This window comes from Thermobia domestica, chromosome 1 (assembly GCF_964235325.1).
Source record: "Thermobia domestica chromosome 1, izTheDome1.hap1.1, whole genome shotgun sequence".
Lineage (NCBI taxonomy): Eukaryota > Metazoa > Arthropoda > Insecta > Zygentoma > Lepismatidae > Thermobia > Thermobia domestica.
Window position 1 is genome coordinate 123,633,205 of NC_137454.1, and position 22,081 is coordinate 123,655,285.

Sequence of the window (22,081 nt, forward strand, 5' to 3'; positions counted from 1 at the left end):
CGTTTTACATTGTGAAACTACGGTAAAGTTAACTATGCGAATTTAATACTGAGACAAGAAGTAGTAGATACATAACGTCACGTCCGGTTGCAGTCCCTGGAGTCTGTTCATCGGATGCTGAATCCATATCAAAAACAGTTTCTCGCTGTCTCTTATAATTATCACTGTATAGGAATCACTATTGAAACCTATTAGTTGAAATAATTTTATTACTTTTAGTTTCAGTATAATAATAAGAGCTGAGATGAAATATCTTATTGGAATCCCGAAACCATATCAAAAACTGTTTGATGCCTCCTATTATCGTTTTCAGACAATGGGAATCAATATTGAAACCAAAGTGTAGTAGTTTTCTACCACTTTCAGTTGCGACAGAGGAGTAAAGTCGGAGATGGCACTTATGTTTGCGGTGCTGAATCTATGTATGTATATATATATACATACATATATACATACATATATATATATATATATATATATGTATATGTATATATATATGTATATGTATATATATAAAACTCGACATATACGATTCGTTCAATAAGTCGGTGGAAAATCCGAAAGTTGACACTCGTAGTGTCAAAAAAGATTTGCTTTTAGTGAGCGTCATTCCTCACTAACGTTAAATTTTAAACTATATCCGTCACATGGTTTCCTTGTTATAATCGATTGAAGAAACAGACTTGTTTATTTAGAAAAATGGAAAGAAGTGAATTTCGTGCGGTTATTAAACACTTTATTTAAAACGTTATTTAAAAGGTTTAACATCGAAAGAGATCAAAGCCGAGTTGGATGAAGTTCATGGCACATCTGCGATTGTTTACATTTGATCAAATGAGTGTAAGTGTGGCCGTACACACACAAATGATGAACATCGTTCGGGACATTCAGTGAAAGTGACTTGCTCCGAAATGTTGACAAAATCCACGATATGGTTTTGAGTGATCGACAAATCAAAATGCACGAAATACTATATATCGAGTGCTCGTTTGTTCCGTGTGATCGATTCGGAAGCTGGTTTGGCGCTTTTTCGTCGCAATCCCGACGAGTTTCTGCGTCGACACGTAACAGTGGATGAGATATAGATACACTACTACACTCCAGAAATAAAGGAACAGTCGAAACAGTGGGTTTTTAAAGGCGATCGAGCTTCGAAGAATGCGAAGGCGTTGAAATCAACCGATAAGGTGATGGCTACAGCTTTTTGAGGATGCACGCGAAATCAACATCGATTATGTGATAAAAGGACAAACGATAAATGAAAAGTATTATGCGTTGTTATTGCATCGGTTGAAAAAAGAAGAAAAGTCATTTGGCAAAGAGAAAATTCTCTTCTATCAAGAGAAGTTTCGATGGCAAAAATTATGGAATTAAAATTCGAATTATTACATATACTGTATTTACCAGACCTGGCCCAAATTGACTTTTTTTTAATTATTATTATTTCTAAAGCCGAAAAATTTGAATGGTTCGGCAGAAAACGATTCACGTCGAACGAGGATGTCACCGTCCAAACAGATGCCTATTTTGAGGACCTTTCGAAATTCTACTTTTTGGATAGCTTAAAAATGTTGGAGAAACGCTGTAAAAAATGTGGCGAGCTGAAAGGAGATTGTGTTGAAAAATAAAAATACTACCCAAAATCATTTGTTTTTTTAAAATCTTTTTCTAAGAACTTATTGAACGCTCCTCGTAGTATTGTTTGTTTATTATGGCAGTCAGTGTTGAAACCGAAAATTGTATATTTTCTCCACTTTCGATTTGAATAGAAGGGACGCGGAATCTATACATATCAGAAAGCTATTTATCGCTAACTTTTACCATTTTTGCTCTATAGAGATCAATACTTAAACTGGAAGTGGTATTGGATTTCTACCACATCTGGTTTTAGTAGGGAGTTAAGGGTGGAGATGGAATTTATTCTTGGGACGCTGAATCGGTTGGATAAGAGCTTCTCGATATCTCTTTCAATTTTGGTACTCAGATACTTGTTGACAGACAGACACTGATAATTCTAAAAGACTTTCGATTCGTATACATGACATGGTTTGGAGGTCCAACAATTACGCAGAGAGATTTTCACAGTATTTTGACAGATGTGAAAAAATGGGTGTGGGACTAATAGCAACCTTGTTAAATCTTGTACACAGTACACCATAAACATCATTGATACAAATGCTAAAAGCTTCCTAAAAAGTTTTCTTCAGCGTGGTCGTCACATTTATCTGTGTGTCAAAACTGCTGGAATTCAGCATTATGTATAAGAAATAAACCTTCAGAACTTCATCAGACAATTATGGCATATGTTTCAGTCTTTCATTTTAATAGGAAACTCTCAACAATTCACTATGATGCTTGTATTGGAAAGTGTAGAACACATCTTCCGCTTTCCCTGAATGGTTAAAAAAGTGGTGAACTGTTCTCCGAAAAGGATCAATCACTTCATCAACATAGTCAGTGTTACTTGAAAATTGGCTCACGAACTAATTTTACACATTTTCTTCTGCTATGGAGGTCGCGAATCTTTCACTACGAGGTGTCTGTTCCACGTTATTTATTTCTTCACAAGCGTGATTAAACTACTCACATTAAAGTGTACGAACAAATTTCTTCCTATAAATTTGTGTAGCATGACGTGCTGTTTTTTATGTTTTCTTCAGTATTCAGTAGAATTTCATTGTGGACTTTGCTCCATGTGTGATTCATTGAAAAATAACAGTTACAAGCCCACGAATCTTTAAGCGTAGAGAACAGACCTGTAGGTAGCTTTTTCCAGTAAGAGTTAAAGCCAAAAAACAATCAAATATTGTTGAAACTACTTACTCAGGGAATTGATCGCCATTTGCACATAAGAATGTTTTGAGACTTGCTAGATGATTTATGTTGAAGTATGTGTATTATAATTAAAGAGTGATCACTTGTTACACATCCAGTTATATGAATAAAAGTGAGAAACTACAAGGCCCAGCCTAGATATATTTAGCAATATACCTATCAGCATTATGCTAGGTAGAAAGATTGCTAAATATATGACTTCATTGTTTCCATAGTCTTGAATGTCGATTTCTGTGTGGTTTAATAGTTACTTCTTTTCTAAAATTTTAATTACAAGGAAACTTAACCTGAAACTATGCTTTCGATTATGTATAGAAATCAAGAAAGAGAACGAAGAAGAAGAAAAAAGTTTAAGATTTCCAAATTCAATTTTTTTGTCCAGTTCATTCACATGTAAGAATGCTAACGTATCCAATGTTAACATTCAATGTGAAGAAAAAAATACAAGTAATATGGTCTAGAAGCTACTATGAAACATGTCAAGCATTAGAATTAACTGAGTAAAATTTCGCACTGAAAAACAATTACTAATAACGTACATAAGTTGTATCTAGTTGCTTTTCATTGTTTTGCTGTGGCTCAATCAAATTTTAGAAAAAAAGATGCGTTTTTCCTCGGGGCGTTAAAAATAGCTCCTTCAAAATTAAGGAAAGAAAATGGGTACACTTTAGTCGATTAGATATATAAAACAATAAGTTGAACAGTTTACTAAAGGTTTTAATATTGTAACAACCGCATTAGACAATGTGCTTGGATCGAGACATTTGAAGTCATGAATTAATTTTATTTTTCTTCATCAGAAAAAAATATGGATGACCGGAAGCCACGTTTTGTCCATTCTGACCACTTTTCGATTAAAGTTTGTATTATTTTGCTTCATAAAAGACTATATCACGCAGTTTATAAGTTGTTAAAAAGATGAAGGCACTGTTAGCTATGAAGATTGCTATCTTTACTCTTTCTCACTCCCCCTCTCTCAAAGAAAATTGTCACATATGTATGTATGCATTTCAACATATCGGTCCCAGTATTATTTCTTTCTTAATAAATGTGCGTTTGATCTTGTTTTTTAAAATCTTTATATTTTTTCTTTTCTTGTTTCAGCTTGTTCTGCCGAAAACTTTTGTTTGGCCTGAACAAAAATTGGCAATTACAGTAGTAGCAGACAAGTATTGAGAAGGTTCCATTCTTTGTATCACTCTGCAAATCTAAACAGCAGCCATTTGATCCATTGGAGACTGAAAACTTTCTGGCTGGTTCCAGTGATGAAGTGCCTTCATTAATGAAATAACATATTCTTCCAAAGCTTTTCTTTTTTAAAAAATAAAATATATTTTGAGACAAATATGTATGTATATTTACATATGGGAAGATATTATCATTGTTCGACTGATAGTATATGTTGTTTAATAACAACTAGTATTTTTATGTCTTGCCTTTATTTATTTCTCAACCAATATTTTTTTTTTTTTTTTTTTTTTTTTAAATGACTGAGTTTTAAGTGTAAATACATTTGAAGTGGTAGAGTGAGCACGTATGAATGTTAGATGCATGAAACATAAAAGTATGTTAATTGTTGCTTTATTTCTTTCGGAAGTACTTGCAAATTTCATGAACGCACAAATACTCTTTGTTATCAAATAGTGACATGTACTCTTGCCACTGGTTATTTGATCCGTAAACTTAGTCCTGTAAGGGTGATTTATTTAGGTTTATAAAGATCCCCGTGTGATCTTTATTATGTTTTCAAGCAGTTTTTGTGTAATATTTTTGTATTATTTCTCAGGTATTATTGATTTGGTGTGTGTGATATGCCCAAGTATGAATGTATATGTATGTGTATTTGTTTTGTATGAACTTCGAGTGCAGCTTGTTTCAACCATCCTATCGTGATAGTTAATTAAACCACGTAATCACCTATAATTTGTTGTCTGTATATATAATCAAAAGCCATAGTTCCTGTACATAATTTAAATAATTGATCAAAGTGAAGTTCAAATTCACTAAATGCGCGTTCGACGAATGATGGTTTTTGGGGGCGTGGTGGCTCAGTGGTAGAGCGTTCATTTCCGGTGCTTGGGGTCCCTGGTTCGATCCTAGCTCTCGCCGTGTGGACTTTGTGGTGGACAAACACCGTGCTCGTGGGTTTTCTCGGGGTTCTCTCGTTTCCTCCCACTTTCTTCATTCCACCATTTCACTCATCTCTCATCATCACAGTCTCCTTTAGCCTAACCGGCATAACCGCGGGACGTAAAACTTAAAGATTTCATTTCATTTTTTTTACGAATGATGGTTCAATTAAACAGAATAAATACGTAATATTGTTTGAGCAAAAATGTGCGTTTTAACAGATCAGGTATTTACGAAGATGTCCTTTCTTTTACAGTATCATGTGTAACAGAGCATTGATATACTCAAATCTCTGGAAAGTACACTGAATATGAAAACCACATTCTTCTCGTTACTTGTTCGTATATTCCCCGTCCCACATCTTTGAGACAGCTATCTAGATACGAAGCAGATGTTGGTTACGAATTCAAAATCTCGATCTCTTGGAAGCTGCTAAATGCATTAGGATCAGTTGAATGAAGAACAAAGGAAATCGTATCTGCAATCACATGTTATGCCCAGATATTTGATGGATATTTTACAACGTAAGCGATTCTCGATATTATTCCTACCTAAAAGAAGTCGGTATTTCTGAATCACAAAATATTTTGGAGTTAATTTATTCTATGGGTGCGATTTCGTGTGTTTAACATTTAATCATCCTTATCACATGCTTCGTCTACGAAGTTACAGCTTTTGGAAATTTTCAGCCCTCAAACTTTTGCACTTTTCTGTCTTCTAAATAGGGCAGTTTTTGTTCTGCTTTCAACATTGGCCCCCACCGGAGATTTTATTGATTTAGGGAACAAGTCAATTCCTGCCGTTATTATTCACCGTTGCATAAATCATTGTAAAAAATAAATGAAGAATTCTACTTGGTTACTATTGGCTGGTAGTATACATATTTTTTCCTTCTATATATTTCTTAGTGATGTATTATATTATTTTGTGTGTTATTATTTCTTTACATAGAACATAGAGGAACTTGTTTTGCCCATTACTGCTGTCATACGCTAGTCTGATCGTTTGCTTATGTATTTTATATATTCCTGTATTTTCCGTCCAGTCAAAAAGCACTATTGTTTAATTTCTATGTTCTACAATATGTGACGAAATATGAAATTCAATTAAGTATGTAGAAAAAAACGTACAGAGAAGAAAAAATGAAGTTATTAAAATAATAAGCGTAAATATAAAATATTGTTAATAATCTACATTAACATGTTTGCATTATATTTTCATGTCGGGGAAGGCTCGAGTTTCGTCAGCTACCAACTTCAGGTAACACTGTGTAGGTATGAACTTTTCTGCGAAGTAGTGGTGGCTCGTGAGAAAAGTCATCGGTAAAAATTAGCGATGTAATGATAAAATTGTTTTTTTTTTTTTTTTTACCAATGTAACATCCTTTCCGAGCCGCCACCGCTTCAGAAAAAAGTAAATTCGAACAAGGAAAAAATGAAATGCAAAATGAGAGACCTCATTCGAAATACCATTGCTTATGTCTTTTGTGTTGTTACAATATTTCCGATGTATACTTTTTATTCTACAGATTTTTTTTTAAATATTGTTTTTATATTTCATGCAGTGCATATTTCAATTATTTATTGCAGTAGAAGCACAATATCAAACTAAATATTATGTGTAGATCACAAGTTGATATTCTTAAATGAATGCGAAGTTTTATATATTATTTGTTACATTTTTAAATGAATGACTGTTGTGCCTTAACGTTTTTGTAGGAGATTTTGTAACGTTTGTTGTAACATTTATAGTCGAATGTGAAAAGATCTGCTTTGAGAACTCTGTATCATTGTATATTTGTAAAAATATATGTATATTTACATTTTTCAGCGCAGAATATAGTGTATTTTTTCTTCCTCTAAATGATCAGATTTTGATAAGAATAATAGTCAATAAAGGAAGCGACTTAATTTATTACTCATAACATGTGTAGACTGACTGTAAAATCCATGTTAAGTGTCAAAATGAAAATGTTGAGTGAAAATCCCAGTTTTTAGTTCAGAACTGGTGAAACTTATACCCACGCGCATTCTTCTAGCGATTATTTGAACTACTACTTCCACAGCGAATACTAGATAGCCCGTTGTTCAATGACCAGTGTTAGGCACACAGGCCACATCTTGACATTAAACCTAACTTTTCCATTTTTGGCGTATAGCACAGATTTCATTTTCAGTCTACATATATTGGGCAGGTCAATTTTTCAAACTACAATTCAAACTGGTCATTTGGAAAGTTCTCGGAAATTGGGTACACTTCTAATTACAGAAACGTAGACTGCCTTCCAGATATTAAGTCTAAAATGGTGAATCTAGATCCTTACGTCGGGTCTGTGCTTTTAGAGAATCTGTTTTTCTTTCATTCTCTCAGAGTAACATAAGTAAATGTTAGAATAGTCTACAAGAGAAATAGATCATCTGGACATGGTCACCAAGTGAATATCTTAATTTGTGTATAGAAAACGGCCATACATGATGACAAAAGATAAGTCAAAAGCTGTCATGTTGGATAAAACATAATTACATGATTTTAGCCTGAAGTTGGCGCAAGATCTCACGACACTAAAGCACATAAACTGAAGTCGGCTCTTCATGTCTTTGTAGTTTAGTGGTTAACGACACGGATTTGTGAATAAGTGTTTATTTCAGCATGGGTTCGAATCCTGTCTAGAAAACTATTTTTTTTTTTTATTTAGAAATTGCGTTCTGTCGCAAAGAACATGAATATATGGACGTAAGAAAATTATAAATACTTGTATATCACAGTTATGCTATACCAATGTAATAAATAATGTATATTAAACCATATTAGCTTCTCGTTTCTAATATACAGGGGTTAGACAAAAAAATCTAGAACGTTTGCAAAAGTGTGCAAATCATACCTAGTATGGTGTGGGGCCTCCTTTTGCGTTCAAAACAGCTTGGATCCGACGTGGAATGGACGTATACAGCTCCTGAATCGTGATGTGTGGAATTTTGTACCATTGTTCCTCCAAAACATGCTCCAGTTCCTTAAAGGATGCTGGTGTAGGGTAATGAGACCGAACACGTCTTTCTAACTCTGACCACAATGGCTCAATGATGTTCAGATATGGTGATTGTGGGACCCATCCTGGTCATTCTCCTCAAACCATGATTTCACCGTTTTTGCAGTGTAACAGGGTGCTAAATCATCTTGGTAGATGACATCACCATCAGGGAACAATATTTGGGCCATGGGTAGAACCTGGTCCCCCAAAATGGCCTCATACGCCTTAGCATTCATCATTCCATGCAGGGCTATGATGGGACCTGGGAAAACCACGATATCACTGCCCATACTGTAACAGAACCACCCCCATGCTTTACAGTTGGGAGCAGACAGTCTGTATCATAGGCCTGTGACGGTGTTCTCCATACGTAAAGATGACCGGTTGTTGGAAACAAGGTGAAGGTCGATTCATCGGACCACATTATGTTTCCACTGCTCATGAGTCCACGCCTTGTGGTCCTTGCACCACTGGATACGCCTCTTCGCATTTACTGCTGTGACCAGAGGTTTAGCGATAGCGGCCCTGCCATGAATTTTCATTTTATGAAGTTCCCGTCGCACTGTTTTCGATTAAACTGGATTCTGTAGGCCGGAATTGAGTTCAGACGTAATTTTCATTGCAGTGGTCTTCGTTTTAGCTGCTACAATCCGTTTTAATGCCCTCCGGTCCCTATCTGACAGGATTGTCTTTCGACCACTGTTGTGCTTTGCAGACGTCGTTTGCTCATGAATTGTGTATGTCTTCGTGACATTGAACACAGTGCCTTTAGATACCCCCACAATATTCGCCACTGTTGTCACTGAAACTCCAAGCAGACGGGTACCAACGATCATGCCTCTTTGGAAGTCTGTCAGGTCGCCCGCCCATTTTACCGCACCACTTTCACACCACGACACTCACAGGTGAACGGGTTACTGCTGACGGAAGAGGAAGGTCCACATGGCACATTGAAAACAAAAAAACGATCGGCAACCGTAACACGTGTTGTACAGTTGTAGAGTATCATACATGTCCCACCGGAAGTCAAGGAAGGAACTGTACCACTAGTTAGATAATTTAATAATACGCAATATTTCCTCGCATCATAGCAGCAGCATATACAACACATACATAACGGCACGCTATTAGATTGGATACCCCCCTTAGGCAGATATAGTAGAAACCAGAAGCTTTTCCAAATAAAAACATGATCCTCAATTAAAAGGTATACCAATGAACAATTTATTAACGAGGTCATATAGAACAAGTAAACAACAAATATATATGTAAGTGAAGCTCATATAGAACAAGATGCAAATATATAGTATATATTCTCAAATTTCAATTTCAATTAACCTCTCTCTCTCTCTCTCTATATATATATATATATAACACGGTAGTAACAATAGGTTCATACCAAATTAGCAGAAATAATTGAATTTAATTATACATTAAATTAACACTACTTTTAACTGTATATGAAAAGGGCAACTTCCAATGGTCAACTCGGGAACGAACGATGGCAGGAAGTTTCACAAACACAAAATATCATATATTAAAAAAGAAAAGAAAACACTGGAGGAAAAAAAACTATAATAAAAAAAATCACAAACTACAGAACTAAATAACTGAACACTTCCGTCTTCGATCATTTCCCTCGTCGTCCATTGAATTGCGAGGCACAATTTTACACTTAAAAAAAAATCCAACCAATACGCACCCGATTTGAAGTCAATCTGACAAACGGCAGAAGGAATTCAAATCACGGAGCCAGACATGACGTCATGTTCTATACAATAGTACCAGAACAATTAACCAATAGAACACCAGATGAAAGAACATTTTTTTTAGAGATATTAAAGTAGAATACACTACACAGTGGAGGGCCAAATGTACGTGTTCTTTATGAAGTGTTTTTAGATTTTTTTTTTTTTTGTCTCTCCCCTGTATATTCTCGAATAGAAAGCAGTATAGAAAGGTAACCATCCTGGTTCAGTATTTGGAACAAGGTGAATCATAATGTATTATAAGATGGTGCAAATTAAGATAATAAATGGTCATTCTTCATTATAGATTATTTTAGGTACTACAACACATGTCAGTTAAGTTTGCCAAAGTTGACGTTACTTGGTGTCTCTTAAATGCCTATGAAGGGAAAATAGGCTTTGACGTAAAATCCAACGTGTCAGTAGAGTAGCCAGGGGGCAATGATATAGCCCAAGCAAAAGTGATACAGAAAATCATTTTGTTTACATCAACATGTTTCATTTGTGACGTCGGTGTTACGACTTTTTGTTTTAATATCACAAGAAACAAGTATTACATAGTCATGTGGAAAAAACTTACTGTCCAGGAGCTCTATGTTTAACACTACCTAAGATTTCAGTAAATTAGTTATATGCTGTACTCTTCAGCTTTTTTGGCTCTTTAGGAGTGGTTCAAAATTCGCCATCTTCGGGTGTGAGTAGAAGGTATTAAGAAAGAAAGTAGATGTTTAAATTTTATTTTTTAATATATATAGTTTCTACTTAGCTGGATTACTTTAACACGCGGAACTTGAAGTGTAAGTGGTCCCTTACCACCGGTGGGAGCACTAATTTCCGGTGTTGATCTAGTATTATGAGGCACTTGAGGAGCAAGCTGAATTAAGATGTGTCGAACCTCGGGCAGAAATCCAGAAATTTTGGAATATGGGTGACAACAATCGGATCACGCAGGACCCAATTAAACGATCTCCATCAGGCTGGCCATACGCTTTTTGTTCTTATTTCAAGTAGGTTTATGTAAGATAAACATAAATAATAGGAATTGCGTAAATTCACATTCCAGGAAAGTATGACATTGTATTTAGTATGATATCAACATTATTAGTGATCAATATTATCGTGGAACCATGATGTTTATGAAACATTAGTAGTGAAGAAAGAATTACATTACTGTTTGCTATGTTTCTCTTCTGCATAGTATACGTATTCTGTTGGCCAATGAATATCGTACCAAATAAAAGTACTGGTACTCATGAGGAATGTAGGCTTGTATTCCCTTCAAATCTTGAGGTTTCGCTTAATTGACTGGAATCTGTCCAGTTGGAAGTAGATGATGAGGGTTGTCTAGTAACGCAAGTCTCGCTACCATGAAAAACGTGTGATTACCAAACTGTTGATTGTTGAATGACATTTAAGATATCCTTTTCTATTATGACTGTAAACGAAGTAATAAAAATTCCTAATTCAAAAGTTTTTTCTTTCGCTTCTAGGCTTGTATTTTGTCTCTTCAGAAGTTGCTAACTTTTTGTAATACTGTGTGCTGCCACGTTCTGAAGTCCAGAATGTCTTAAGTACGAATTTACCAGGAACACCACTCTGTATAATGTGAGCTGTAACTTCGTGAATTGTGAAAATTACTCATGTTTCCACAGGCTTTTATATACATATGATTCTAAAATCCCGATCACGTGATAAGAAGCTGTGACCTCTGATGTGGAAATATGTTATATTACATGAAATCGACCAACATCTGTTACTGACAAAAGATAGCAGCAAAGTGTCTTGTGCAGTACAGTTATCCAAGACGAGATGGGGTTCTGTTTTGTCTACTGGTATGTAATCTGCTGGGAAGGAACACTAGCAGATATTTTTCGAGCACTTCGTCGGATATTTTCTGTCATTTCCTTCATGATAAATACAGTTTTTTTTTTAAAGAAATATAAAACACATTCATTGTAACCTGTGTGAAATAAAACAGGTCTGGAACGGGATCCTCGGCAAACTTACATTCTGCATGAAATCAATCGCCAGTGATACAACATGACACTCTTTCAGAGCCATAGCTGGGGGGAGGGGGAGGCGAGCGGGGCCGTCACCCCGGGTGCTGATGGAAAGAGGGCACCGAACGAACAAGAAGAAAGGAAAGAATGTTGGAAATGAGTAAACGACACATCGCACCAATACAGTATTGGCGCCCTATTAAATCAATATTGTTGTCGGCTTGCAAAGAAATAGATGCTAAAAATTTTCTTGCTCGCTCCGCTCGAAATTCAATCCAAACGTTTCAATAAGAGTCACAATAAGTTTTTGCTTATTACCTAAAGAAACTTATGATATATGATTTGTTAATGACAATGTGATATATAAGGTGCCGAGTATCACTTATAGTGTACGCAGGACCGTTTTCAACATCAGATATAGTCAAAGTCGAAATACGTGTTCGGCGTTTTGATGGTGATGAGTTTGCTTAGTTAATCACGCTTTTATACACAATGGGATTAATCACGACTGTGAGGATAAAGGTATGAAAATGAGGGGAGTGAAGAAGCGCAAGCTGCTGATTGCTCGGGAATATTAAAAATGAAGGTGAACAAGGGGAACAATAACATTTTCGAACTTGAAACAGTTGTAGAATAGGGGCTTCAAGGGTCAGAACTTAATTTCGTCTTTTTCAAAGACATCACTACCAGTGGTTGTTTTTCATTCCGTTCACATAAGTATGAAATGCTTCGAATTTGAAGGAATTTACTGGGATCATTTCTCCAACAACTACTTGTATCGCCAGGACATTTTTTTGTGTATACGTATCTAGTGTGATATTTTATCTATCTATATACATACAAACATCACATTTTATATATGTATGTGTGCGTGTGTTAATGCATTTTAATATGTTAATAATAAGTAACCTTAAATTCAGAACTTTCATTCATTAACAAATTAAATAATTACTGTAATTTGAAACATGTAAGTGCCAAACTATATTTTGGATTTTAAATACAAACATTAAACATATTCTTCACCTCCATTGATCAATATTGAAGAATTCTGAAAGAAGGTTCCTTCTGAACATCCATTACATTTCCCAAATATTATTATCGTAAAAGAATCGAAATTAAAATGTTATTTTTGTGGTCACCCATTTCGAACATTTTAAAAGCACGTAGTTTCTAATATATTGAAATTTCATTTCTTATCGATAGTACGAAACGTTGTAAATAGTTGTAAATTGCCATAACTGTTCTCCAAATGAATTTATTTATTTATGACTTCTTTTACGTAGCGAAGAGTACTCTCTCTGCATCCTTCTCCGAGCACTTAACCACATGCATACATTGTTTCCTTAAAAAAGTACCAATACATAGAAAATATTAACAATTATAAAAGAAAAGTATTGAACCATATAAAAAAGAATATACTACTTAAGTAAAAAAAAAATAGTTAAACATTTCAACACAAAAAATGAAAATAATATACAAGAGAGAAACAAAAAAGACGTCTATGTAGGAATACAACTGAAGAATTTGTATACAACGAAAGGTGGTTTTGTCAAGTTTAACAAAAAGTGCAAAATAAGCCTCTTGAAAACAGATGTTATTTGCAAAAGAATACATAATGATCGCTTTTGGCTGTTGCAATGGTCTGCCTAAGCAGCTTGATAAAAATTCAGTGTAGCATAAAAACATAAGCTGCTTCTGTTATAAAGAGTGAAAGCTTGGAAGGTGAGTGCAGAGAGGGCGAATTCAACTTCGCCTCGGGCGCCGAAATCTCTAGCTACGGCTCTGCTCTCTGTATCTTCTTGAGATGCTTCATATTGTAAGGCAGAATAAAACTTCTTACTTTCACGTTTGTTGCTCACCACACTACCAAAATGAGTGAGTTTGAGATTACTCGTTTGGGATATAAAGTGACCCCCCTGCCGTCTGGTATATATTATTTTTATTGGCCTAAATCAGTGTCATTCGTTTAAAAACAAGTATGTAATATGAACCCTCAACTATGATTGATCGCAGATGAGCAAAACGTCTTTTTAATAGAGACAGCTATGTGAATAGTACTGGAAAATACACACAAAGAAAATCGGCTAAGTATTAATTTACCTTTTTTCGACATGTTGACCGCTGCGGTCAAAATGTATGTGCAACATAGTGGAGTCAACTGTTTAAAATCAAGTTTAGGTCACATTCTTACATTTTCTTAAAGATATGAGCAAATACACTTTGGGAAGCCAGGCTACAAGTACAAAGCAACATTCAGAAGCATAAACCACTGATTTGCACATATTAATAAGTATCTTGTAAAACCCATGGGTATCAAGGCCTCAACCAGTTGCTGTGGTGAGACTGAAACTGGATATAACGGTTTCACAGTGTGTTACCCGAAACTAGTGGTGGGCACATAAAACGGTTTTTCGGTTTCCGGTTTTTAGGAAAACCGAAACCATTTTTTGAATATTTTCAAAAAACGAGTGTTCGCCGAAACCGGTTTAGTTTTTCATCGAAATTGGTTGCAGTTTTTCCAAAACTGGTATTATTCTGACCAGAATAGTGTTTCGTTGTTTTCCGGAAACCGATTACGTTTCTACAGAAATAGTTTTCTGTGTTTTTCAAAACAGTTTTGGGTTTTTAGTTTTTTACTAAAACGAAAACCAGTGCGATTTTTGCCGAAGCCGGTATTGGTTCCTTCTTATGAGAACTTACATACTGTATGTTTTAGATCTTCAAATCGGCTTAGTTTTCAATCAAAATTGGCTTTAGTTTTAAGCAAGAACTAGTTCAGAGCTTCTTAAATCCGGTTTGAACTTTCATCAAAACCAAGTTGGAATTTTTGTTAAAACGGTACTTTATTATTATTATTATTATTATTATTATTATTATTATTATTATTATTATTATTATTATTATTATTATTATTATTATTATTATATTTAAAAAAAACATGTCTTTTCCTTCGATTCAATATTCGCTCTTCTGTAAATCTCTAGTTGTTTGAAATACACCTACCTTGGTGTTATTGAATAATTATCAACAATAGATTTTTAGAACCTAGATTTATTTTAGTTTGATATTTATAGTCACGAGTGATCAATTTAATGGGGAGAATCATGAAATGAAATACTATGCGCTGCATGATACAGTTGCGTAGTATTGTGTAGTAGATGGAAGAAATCGTAATACTGGTACAAAAATTGCTTGATTTATTTCTTCATAAATACAGTTAATTAGAGAGACCCTCCTTCATATGTTTTTCTTCCCCTTTCCAAAAATTACTGCGTATTGCTTCTTTGGAATAGGTCTTAGTATTGTCGTTGAACTAATCTACTATGGCAAACTTTTTGGCTTGTTTGAAGACTGGATACCGAAAGTCCGATTAACTATTTATCAGTAAGAAATTAAATTGTATGTATTGGTGTCGATTTACTGGACTCAGAGTACAACATTATTGTGTAAATCAATTTTTTTTCAATTGCTCTGAGCTCTCATTCACTAGCGGTTTTCGACCTCGACATAATGTAATATTTGCGTGTAGTTTGCGGTAATTTAAATAACAATAAATAGGTTTTTTTTTTTTTTTTTTTTTTTTTTTTTAGTTTTTGTGTTGCGTTGATGTATGCATATTTTGCATTGCGTAAACAGAAACAGCTACCAGGCAGTGGCTCTTACACAGTGGCATACACTACAAATGGAGTGTTATGTCCAAGTTTCGGATTCTTAAGGTTGATCATATTTTATTCCTGTACAGTTAATGGAGAAATTTTGTGTCTTCTTTACAGGTCAAGCTGCTATGAACAAAAATACAATAATTTTATACGATCTAAAATGTTCTAATTTGGGGGTTACAATTTAATATATCCTAAATTAGCGTTTAGAATCTATACCCTAAGTTGCCATTTATAGTTTTTAACTTTTAATATACTTTCGAAATAAAAATGATTTTTTTTAACGCATGAAATATCAATTTAGCCTTTCATCATCAACCAATTTTGAACAACGGAATAACAAGGCTCGCTCTACACGGTATGTTCTTCCTCATATTGCTGTTATTTTCTCCCTCAGTGTGATTCTAGGAAAGTGGAGTGCGTTTGATTTCAAAGATAGGAAAATTAAAAATTAATAATAAATAAAACAAAAATATTGGTTCGTTTTAGTTCTAAACTGGCTATGATATGTTATACCAGCAGTTACAATATCAGATTTAATTTTTGGGGGAGGTAATCGGAGAGGCGGAAACATTTTATTTGAGGGGGGTTGTACTGAAAAAGTTAATTTTACATTATTTGCCCAATGTTAATATATACTACTTGTCTGGGGTGCAGGTATAGCCTAACAACGAAACTCTACTCTGATAAGAAACCGAACAAGTTTTTTTGAGAAAACTGAACCGGTTTGGGAGAAAACTGAAAAGTTGGTTTTTAGGATTTCGATGTTTCTAAAACCGGTTTTGCCCATCCCTACCCGAAACACAGTTTTGGATCTCATGGCTGTCAATTTAAGAATTGATTCATATACGAGGTGCTACCCAAAATATCCAAGAATGTCATTGTAAAAATCAGAAAAATATACTTACATCTTAGTGTCCTCCGTCACTTTCAAAATAGTCCCTTCCGGCATATATGCAACGATCCAATCGTTGTTCCCACTTTTGGAAGCACTTCTGCAAGTTCGCAGGGTGAAGGGTGTTCAGGACACGTTGCGATTGTACTTTGATGTCTTTAATGGAGTCAAAACGTCGTCCTTTCAACGCGAGTTTCATCTTAGGAAATACGTAGAAGTCGTACGGGGCTAGGTCAGGGGAATAGGGAGGGAGGGGATCGTTATGTTTTTGACCAGGAATTCCCTCACAAAGAGCAAGATGTGCGCGGGTGCGTTGTTATGGTGTATCAACCAGTCTCGTTTGTAACAGCTGTGGCCATTTGCGCCGAACATCTTCTCTTAGTCTCTTCAAAACCTCACAGTAACACTTTCCGTTGATATTCTGACCAGGTGGAACAAACTCCTTATGCACAATTCCTGGAATGTCGAAAAAATTATCAGCATCTACTTGATGTTGCTGCGAACTTGTCGATTTTTTTTTTTTTTTTTTTTGACCTGGAGAGGATGGCGTTTTCCATTGTGATGATTGATGCTTCGTTTCCGGGCCATAACTATAGACCTAATATTCATTACTGTGAGTAACTCTGGATAAGAACTTTGGACTCTCTCGAACTCTTTGTTGCAGCTCAGTGCACGTCTGAATCTTGAGGATTTTTTTATGAATGTTGAGGCGGCGAGGAACAAACTTCGCTGCAATTCGTCTCATGTTCAGTTCATCGGATAGAATTCGTTAACATGTACCGTACGACAGTCGAAGTTTGTTACGAACATCGTGAATTATCTGCCTTCTGTCTTCGCGAATCACATCACTCACTTTCATGATCACTTCCGGTGTTGTGCATATTGACGGTCGACTAGAATGTTTGTCATATTCCACAGATTCGCTGCCGCCTTTCAAACGCTTGAACCATTCAAATATTCTTGTTTGGCTCAGTGCACTCTCAGCAAACGCCTCTTTCAGCATGAGGCAGGTTTCTGCTGCAGTTTTCTTCAACTTGACACAGGGCTTGATGCAAATCCATGACTCCTTAACGTCAGCCATTTGACAAATCACAGAAGCACTGAAGCACGTCCTGACACGCACAACTACAACTCACAACTAAATGCGCCAAAGATGACGCAACTTGGTGGTGCAATAACTAATATATGTACCTAGAGACAGCTAACGGCGGAATGTTGTAATTCTACTGATTTGCCAGGTAAAAAATTCTCAGATATTTTGGGTAGCACCTCGTGTATTATATATATGAACATTTTTTTTTCTAACTACGCATAAATGATCCTCGTAAGTGCAGAAATTAACATAAAAAGAAGTTCAGAGAATGAAGTTTTAATAATTAATCTGCATTACCAGCATCTATAGACTTAAGCCCGTCACGTATAAGGGATATCTCCCTCGTTTGAACATACTATTCGGGGAAGAGAAAGAAAGAAAGAAATGGGAAAGGAAGCAAACGACCCGGGACATGTCTGTTAGGTATCATCCAGCATTTACCTGGTGTGAATGAGGAAAACCCAGGGAAAACCTCACTCAGAAATGTTGGCCTGAAAAGCTGTTACATCTTTTCGACCGAGTGTCCCCACTGGAAATCGAAGCCGGAACCGCTCGCACTAAAGGCGAGAGCGTTAGTGACTACGCTACGCGAGGCCATAAGATAGATACAATGATTAAGGAGAAACTATACACTTTTCATTATACAGAATGAAAGAAAGTGTTCTATATAGTCCTTATAAAAATGTAAAAATGTAAGAGAATTGGGGCTCTTGGTGCCATTTTTATCAAATATCATTTCCTCGTAAACAACGAAGTTTCTGTCAATTAAAACTAATAAAATTTTGAACTTGAATAGATAGGGGTATCATAAATACTCAGAAGTCTAGTCTTTTCTGTCAAATCCAGATCTACTTTTGTTGTTTGATGTCTTATTATGAAGAATAAAATAACGATATTTGATTGCAAATAACTCGCTTGTATTTTTCAAATGTGAAATACGGAGATACAGAATTTATTTTCAACAACACAGTATTAATATAAGAATTCAAAGTGACAAAAATTAGGTTTACCTTTTAAATAATACATATCAATAATACTGAAATCGAGTAATATGGGAGCGATGAACTATATGAATAGAAATATAAATGTCTATTTATACTAGATTTCACTTAATAAGAAAAAAAAAACAACACATTTTTAAAATTGTTTTCGTAAAGAGGTTTGTTAACAAAGTATTTCAAATACTGATTGTTATAGTATTTTGATTGCAGCAGTTCATTTCAATAGTTTCGCAATTTCAAATTCAGAATACAATATCAAAAGAAATAATTTTGTTAGTAATATGTAAAAATGTATCGTACGATTTGTCTTGTATATACATGCAGTTGCTTTATGTATGAAAATTTCAATATGGTTTTAAAATTCTATTAAGAATAACTTGAATTATTGCGGGATTATGTTCAGCAACTCTAGTTTATATGTCCTGATCATATTGTATTATATTACAGACTAGTAAGCAAAATATAGCTGCAGCGAAGTTGCTTTCTTAAATATATATGTAATTATTATTTTATAATAGAAGTTTCTTCAATAAACCCGAAAGCTTAAATCGAAGTATAATTCAGCTAATGCAAGAAAAATCCTGAAGTTTAAAGAAGTTTTTTTCTTAAAAAAACGCGAAGGAATATAGCCATTTTCTTTATAATAATAGATAGCGAGTACCCTTTGCTTAGATATAGTAAGTATTTACATAAAGAACGAAATTTTCCATAAATAACTATAATTAAATATCAGACGAAACAAAGTGTAATAATATTCATTACAATACAAACGAACATGTACGAATTATGTGTTCTGTAATACATTTATTGTTTTTACGCCTTTCACTGTAAATTAGCTCTTTGGTCTGCTTTCTTGCATCGCGAAGAACGTCTTCAGAAATAATTAGTGAATGAAATTTTACATGTTTAGAAGTAGGTAATTAGAGATGGTTCATTGATGATTTATACAAATTCTCTTCTATTGACTGATAAAATTTACTATATATATATATATATATATATATATATATATATATATATATATATATATATATATATATAAAATTTTGATTTGTAAAGTATCACCGTGAAGAAATAAAATTTCTTTTCATAAACGTTCAACATAATACTTTTTTAATATATTAAAAATTATTAATCAAACAAATTTTCCTTAAATTATTAATCTCCTGAAAAGTTTAACGATTCAATGAACCACGAAACCGAGTTCATTGTATGATCATTTTTATGTGGAATAAATACCGGTGACAGAATTAGAAATTTCCGTACATAAAACAGCTTCATGTTATACTACTGAACATAATATACCTGCAACTCATAAATAAAGACAGTTATAATTTCTAGACCAAGATCTACTTACCAAACTATTGTACAATATTTTCTTAAAAATAATTATATATATATCATACAATACTTGATCCTATGAAAAATAGATATGTATATATATTGAATGTTATATAATAGTTTGATAAGAAATGATTTTTGAAATCATCTTTTACTTTTTCAGTTGTTAGGCTTTGAAATAGTTTAAAAATTTTTCCGAACTTGAACAGCTAATAAGATAGAAGAACAAAATAAAGGAAACATGTCTTAATATTTCGAAGTTCTCAATGACAACTTCTTGCATCCAACGATGTCTTTAGGAAGTCCACAACACAACATAATATTTGCAATTCACTTATTAAACGTACACTGTGTATACAATATGTACAACACTTTACTGTAACTTCATTTACATAAGTATGCATATATATAGTTTTATAATATATGTATATCACAGTAGGAAATTAACGATTTTCTTCTCTCACATGTTACCATTTCTTGCAGTAGATGCACTTAATCCATTCACACTCATGTTTCAGTCTTAGCACTTCAGTCAGAAGTCTTTTCCATTGTCTTAAAACATTGAACTATATACATCACTATTAATCATTCTAAACCAAAACCTTCTGCATTTGAAATAGCTATGATAAGTTTCTGTCTCAATATTTCTTTGTTTTCGTATTCTGGTAGAACCAGTTGATTAAAACACGTATGTGCCTCAGGTAAGTTATCAGGTCGATTGGCAATTTTGGTGATTTTAAAAGTCATTTCTCCCATTCCACCCACAGGCACTCTGTCACTTCCTGTTGTAAAGAGAAGGAACTTCTTTTTGAGCTCTTCTGACAGTGAATTGAGAACTTCCCAAAAGTCCCTGAAAAAGAAATAATTTATATTTAGAGAATATTTAATATTTGTATATGTAAGTGTGAACTTAGATTTACCGAAATTACGTTTATGTGTCTCATACCAATCAATAATAGCTTAAAAAAGTCAACAATGTCGTAATGAAGAAAAATTACACAATAATCCAATGAATGTATTAATTATATCTTTCTTAAATAACATTTATTATAAAGGTGTCAGCTTGTTCAATATACATCATATGTATATATGAATGTTCTTGACAAAAGACGTTACCACTTTCCCATTACTTTCTTTGTCTTATTACTGTTTGATAATTTCTATTGAGAGCCGAAATTTACCAGTTTCTTTTATTCTTTTATCCTTGAACAAAGTTTGCTAGTATCTTTCCCTTTGATGTATATTCGGTAGATCTGAATATTGAAGTTAATTCTTATGAATGTAGTTACCGTCTAAGACACATTTACATTTACCGTATTCAGAAGGCATTACACGATTTATTTATAATAATAACGACGTACGGAAAATAAAACACGATTTATTTATAATAATATGATGTATTTTAATGAGCACAGCTTATAGTAAGAAGTTTTATTGTGTGGTACAATGGAATCTGTTAACGTGCCAATCTTAACTTCATTTTTGAATGTACTTCCTAATTTATCTTTGTAAGTTGATCATCTAAATTGATCCTTCGACTGTGAGTGTGATTTTGGATGTTTTCATTTCTTGAAAACTTCAACTTTCAAAAGTTTTTTAGTTTTTTAAAGTCAATGCTTACGACTTCTTTTTATCGAAAAAGTACGAGAGTCAGCGTGTTGATTCAGAGGTATCACGTAAGGGGGCTCGGACAAAAGGGCGAGACCAGAAAGACAAGTCAAAGGGCATCGGTTATAAGGGCCCAAGTCAAAATGACTCCGCGTCGAAATGTCCTGGTCAAAAGAGCCCCACGTCAAAAAAGCCGGAGATATAGGCTGAAAGGTATAAAAATCCTCATTAGATGAAAAATATTCTGTGGATAGTATCTGATTTATTTGTGTTGAAATAACATACATCTGGAACTGTATACAGGGTTAGTCAAAAGTATTACGACAGACCAGTAATAACGATACGCGTGGACGGAGAAGAAGTAAATGTTGCAGGTAGGTATTGATGCGAAAACTGCATTGAATGGGGTATGGACCTCATGGCAGATGCCTTGGATTCCGCTATATTGGATATGTTATAATACGGTTTTTTTTTTCTAGATAGAAAGGGATATGTTTGACACAATTTAGGCTAAAATCTTCCCACAAATGAGAATGTGAATTAATTCTTTTTATCTATATTCATTCCTTTACGAGATAGGGTGTGCTACGTTTCAAATTTGTATCATGTGTTTGCCACTACAAAATTTATAGAGGTCAGTTTAGGATATATTAACAAAAGAACATGGGTAAAAATAAGTCATATAATATCATTAGAAAACTCACCTGAAAATCTTTGTTTGTATAGAAAATCAAATTATTTAT

General features: G+C 34.2%; 2 protein-coding genes across 2 annotated transcripts in view; one reads left to right on the forward strand and one right to left on the reverse strand.

The window, feature by feature from the left end:
- The window catches only part of Su(fu) (suppressor of fused domain protein), a 63,220-nt gene extending 56,426 nt beyond the window's left edge, over positions 1-6,794 (forward strand). The window contains exon 8 of the mRNA XM_081762984.1: positions 3,940-6,794. Within this exon, the coding sequence (XP_081619110.1) occupies positions 3,940-4,011 (72 nt within the window). The 3' untranslated portion in view covers positions 4,012-6,794. The remainder of the gene's footprint in view (positions 1-3,939) is intronic.
- Positions 6,795-18,269: 11,475 nt separating this feature from the next.
- The window catches only part of LOC145688817 (putative E3 ubiquitin-protein ligase HECTD2), a 134,334-nt gene continuing 130,522 nt past the window's right edge, over positions 18,270-22,081 (reverse strand). Inside the window, exon 17 of the mRNA XM_081762991.1 lies at positions 18,270-20,580. Coding sequence (XP_081619117.1) covers positions 20,316-20,580 — 265 coding nt within the window. The 3' untranslated portion in view covers positions 18,270-20,315. The remainder of the gene's footprint in view (positions 20,581-22,081) is intronic.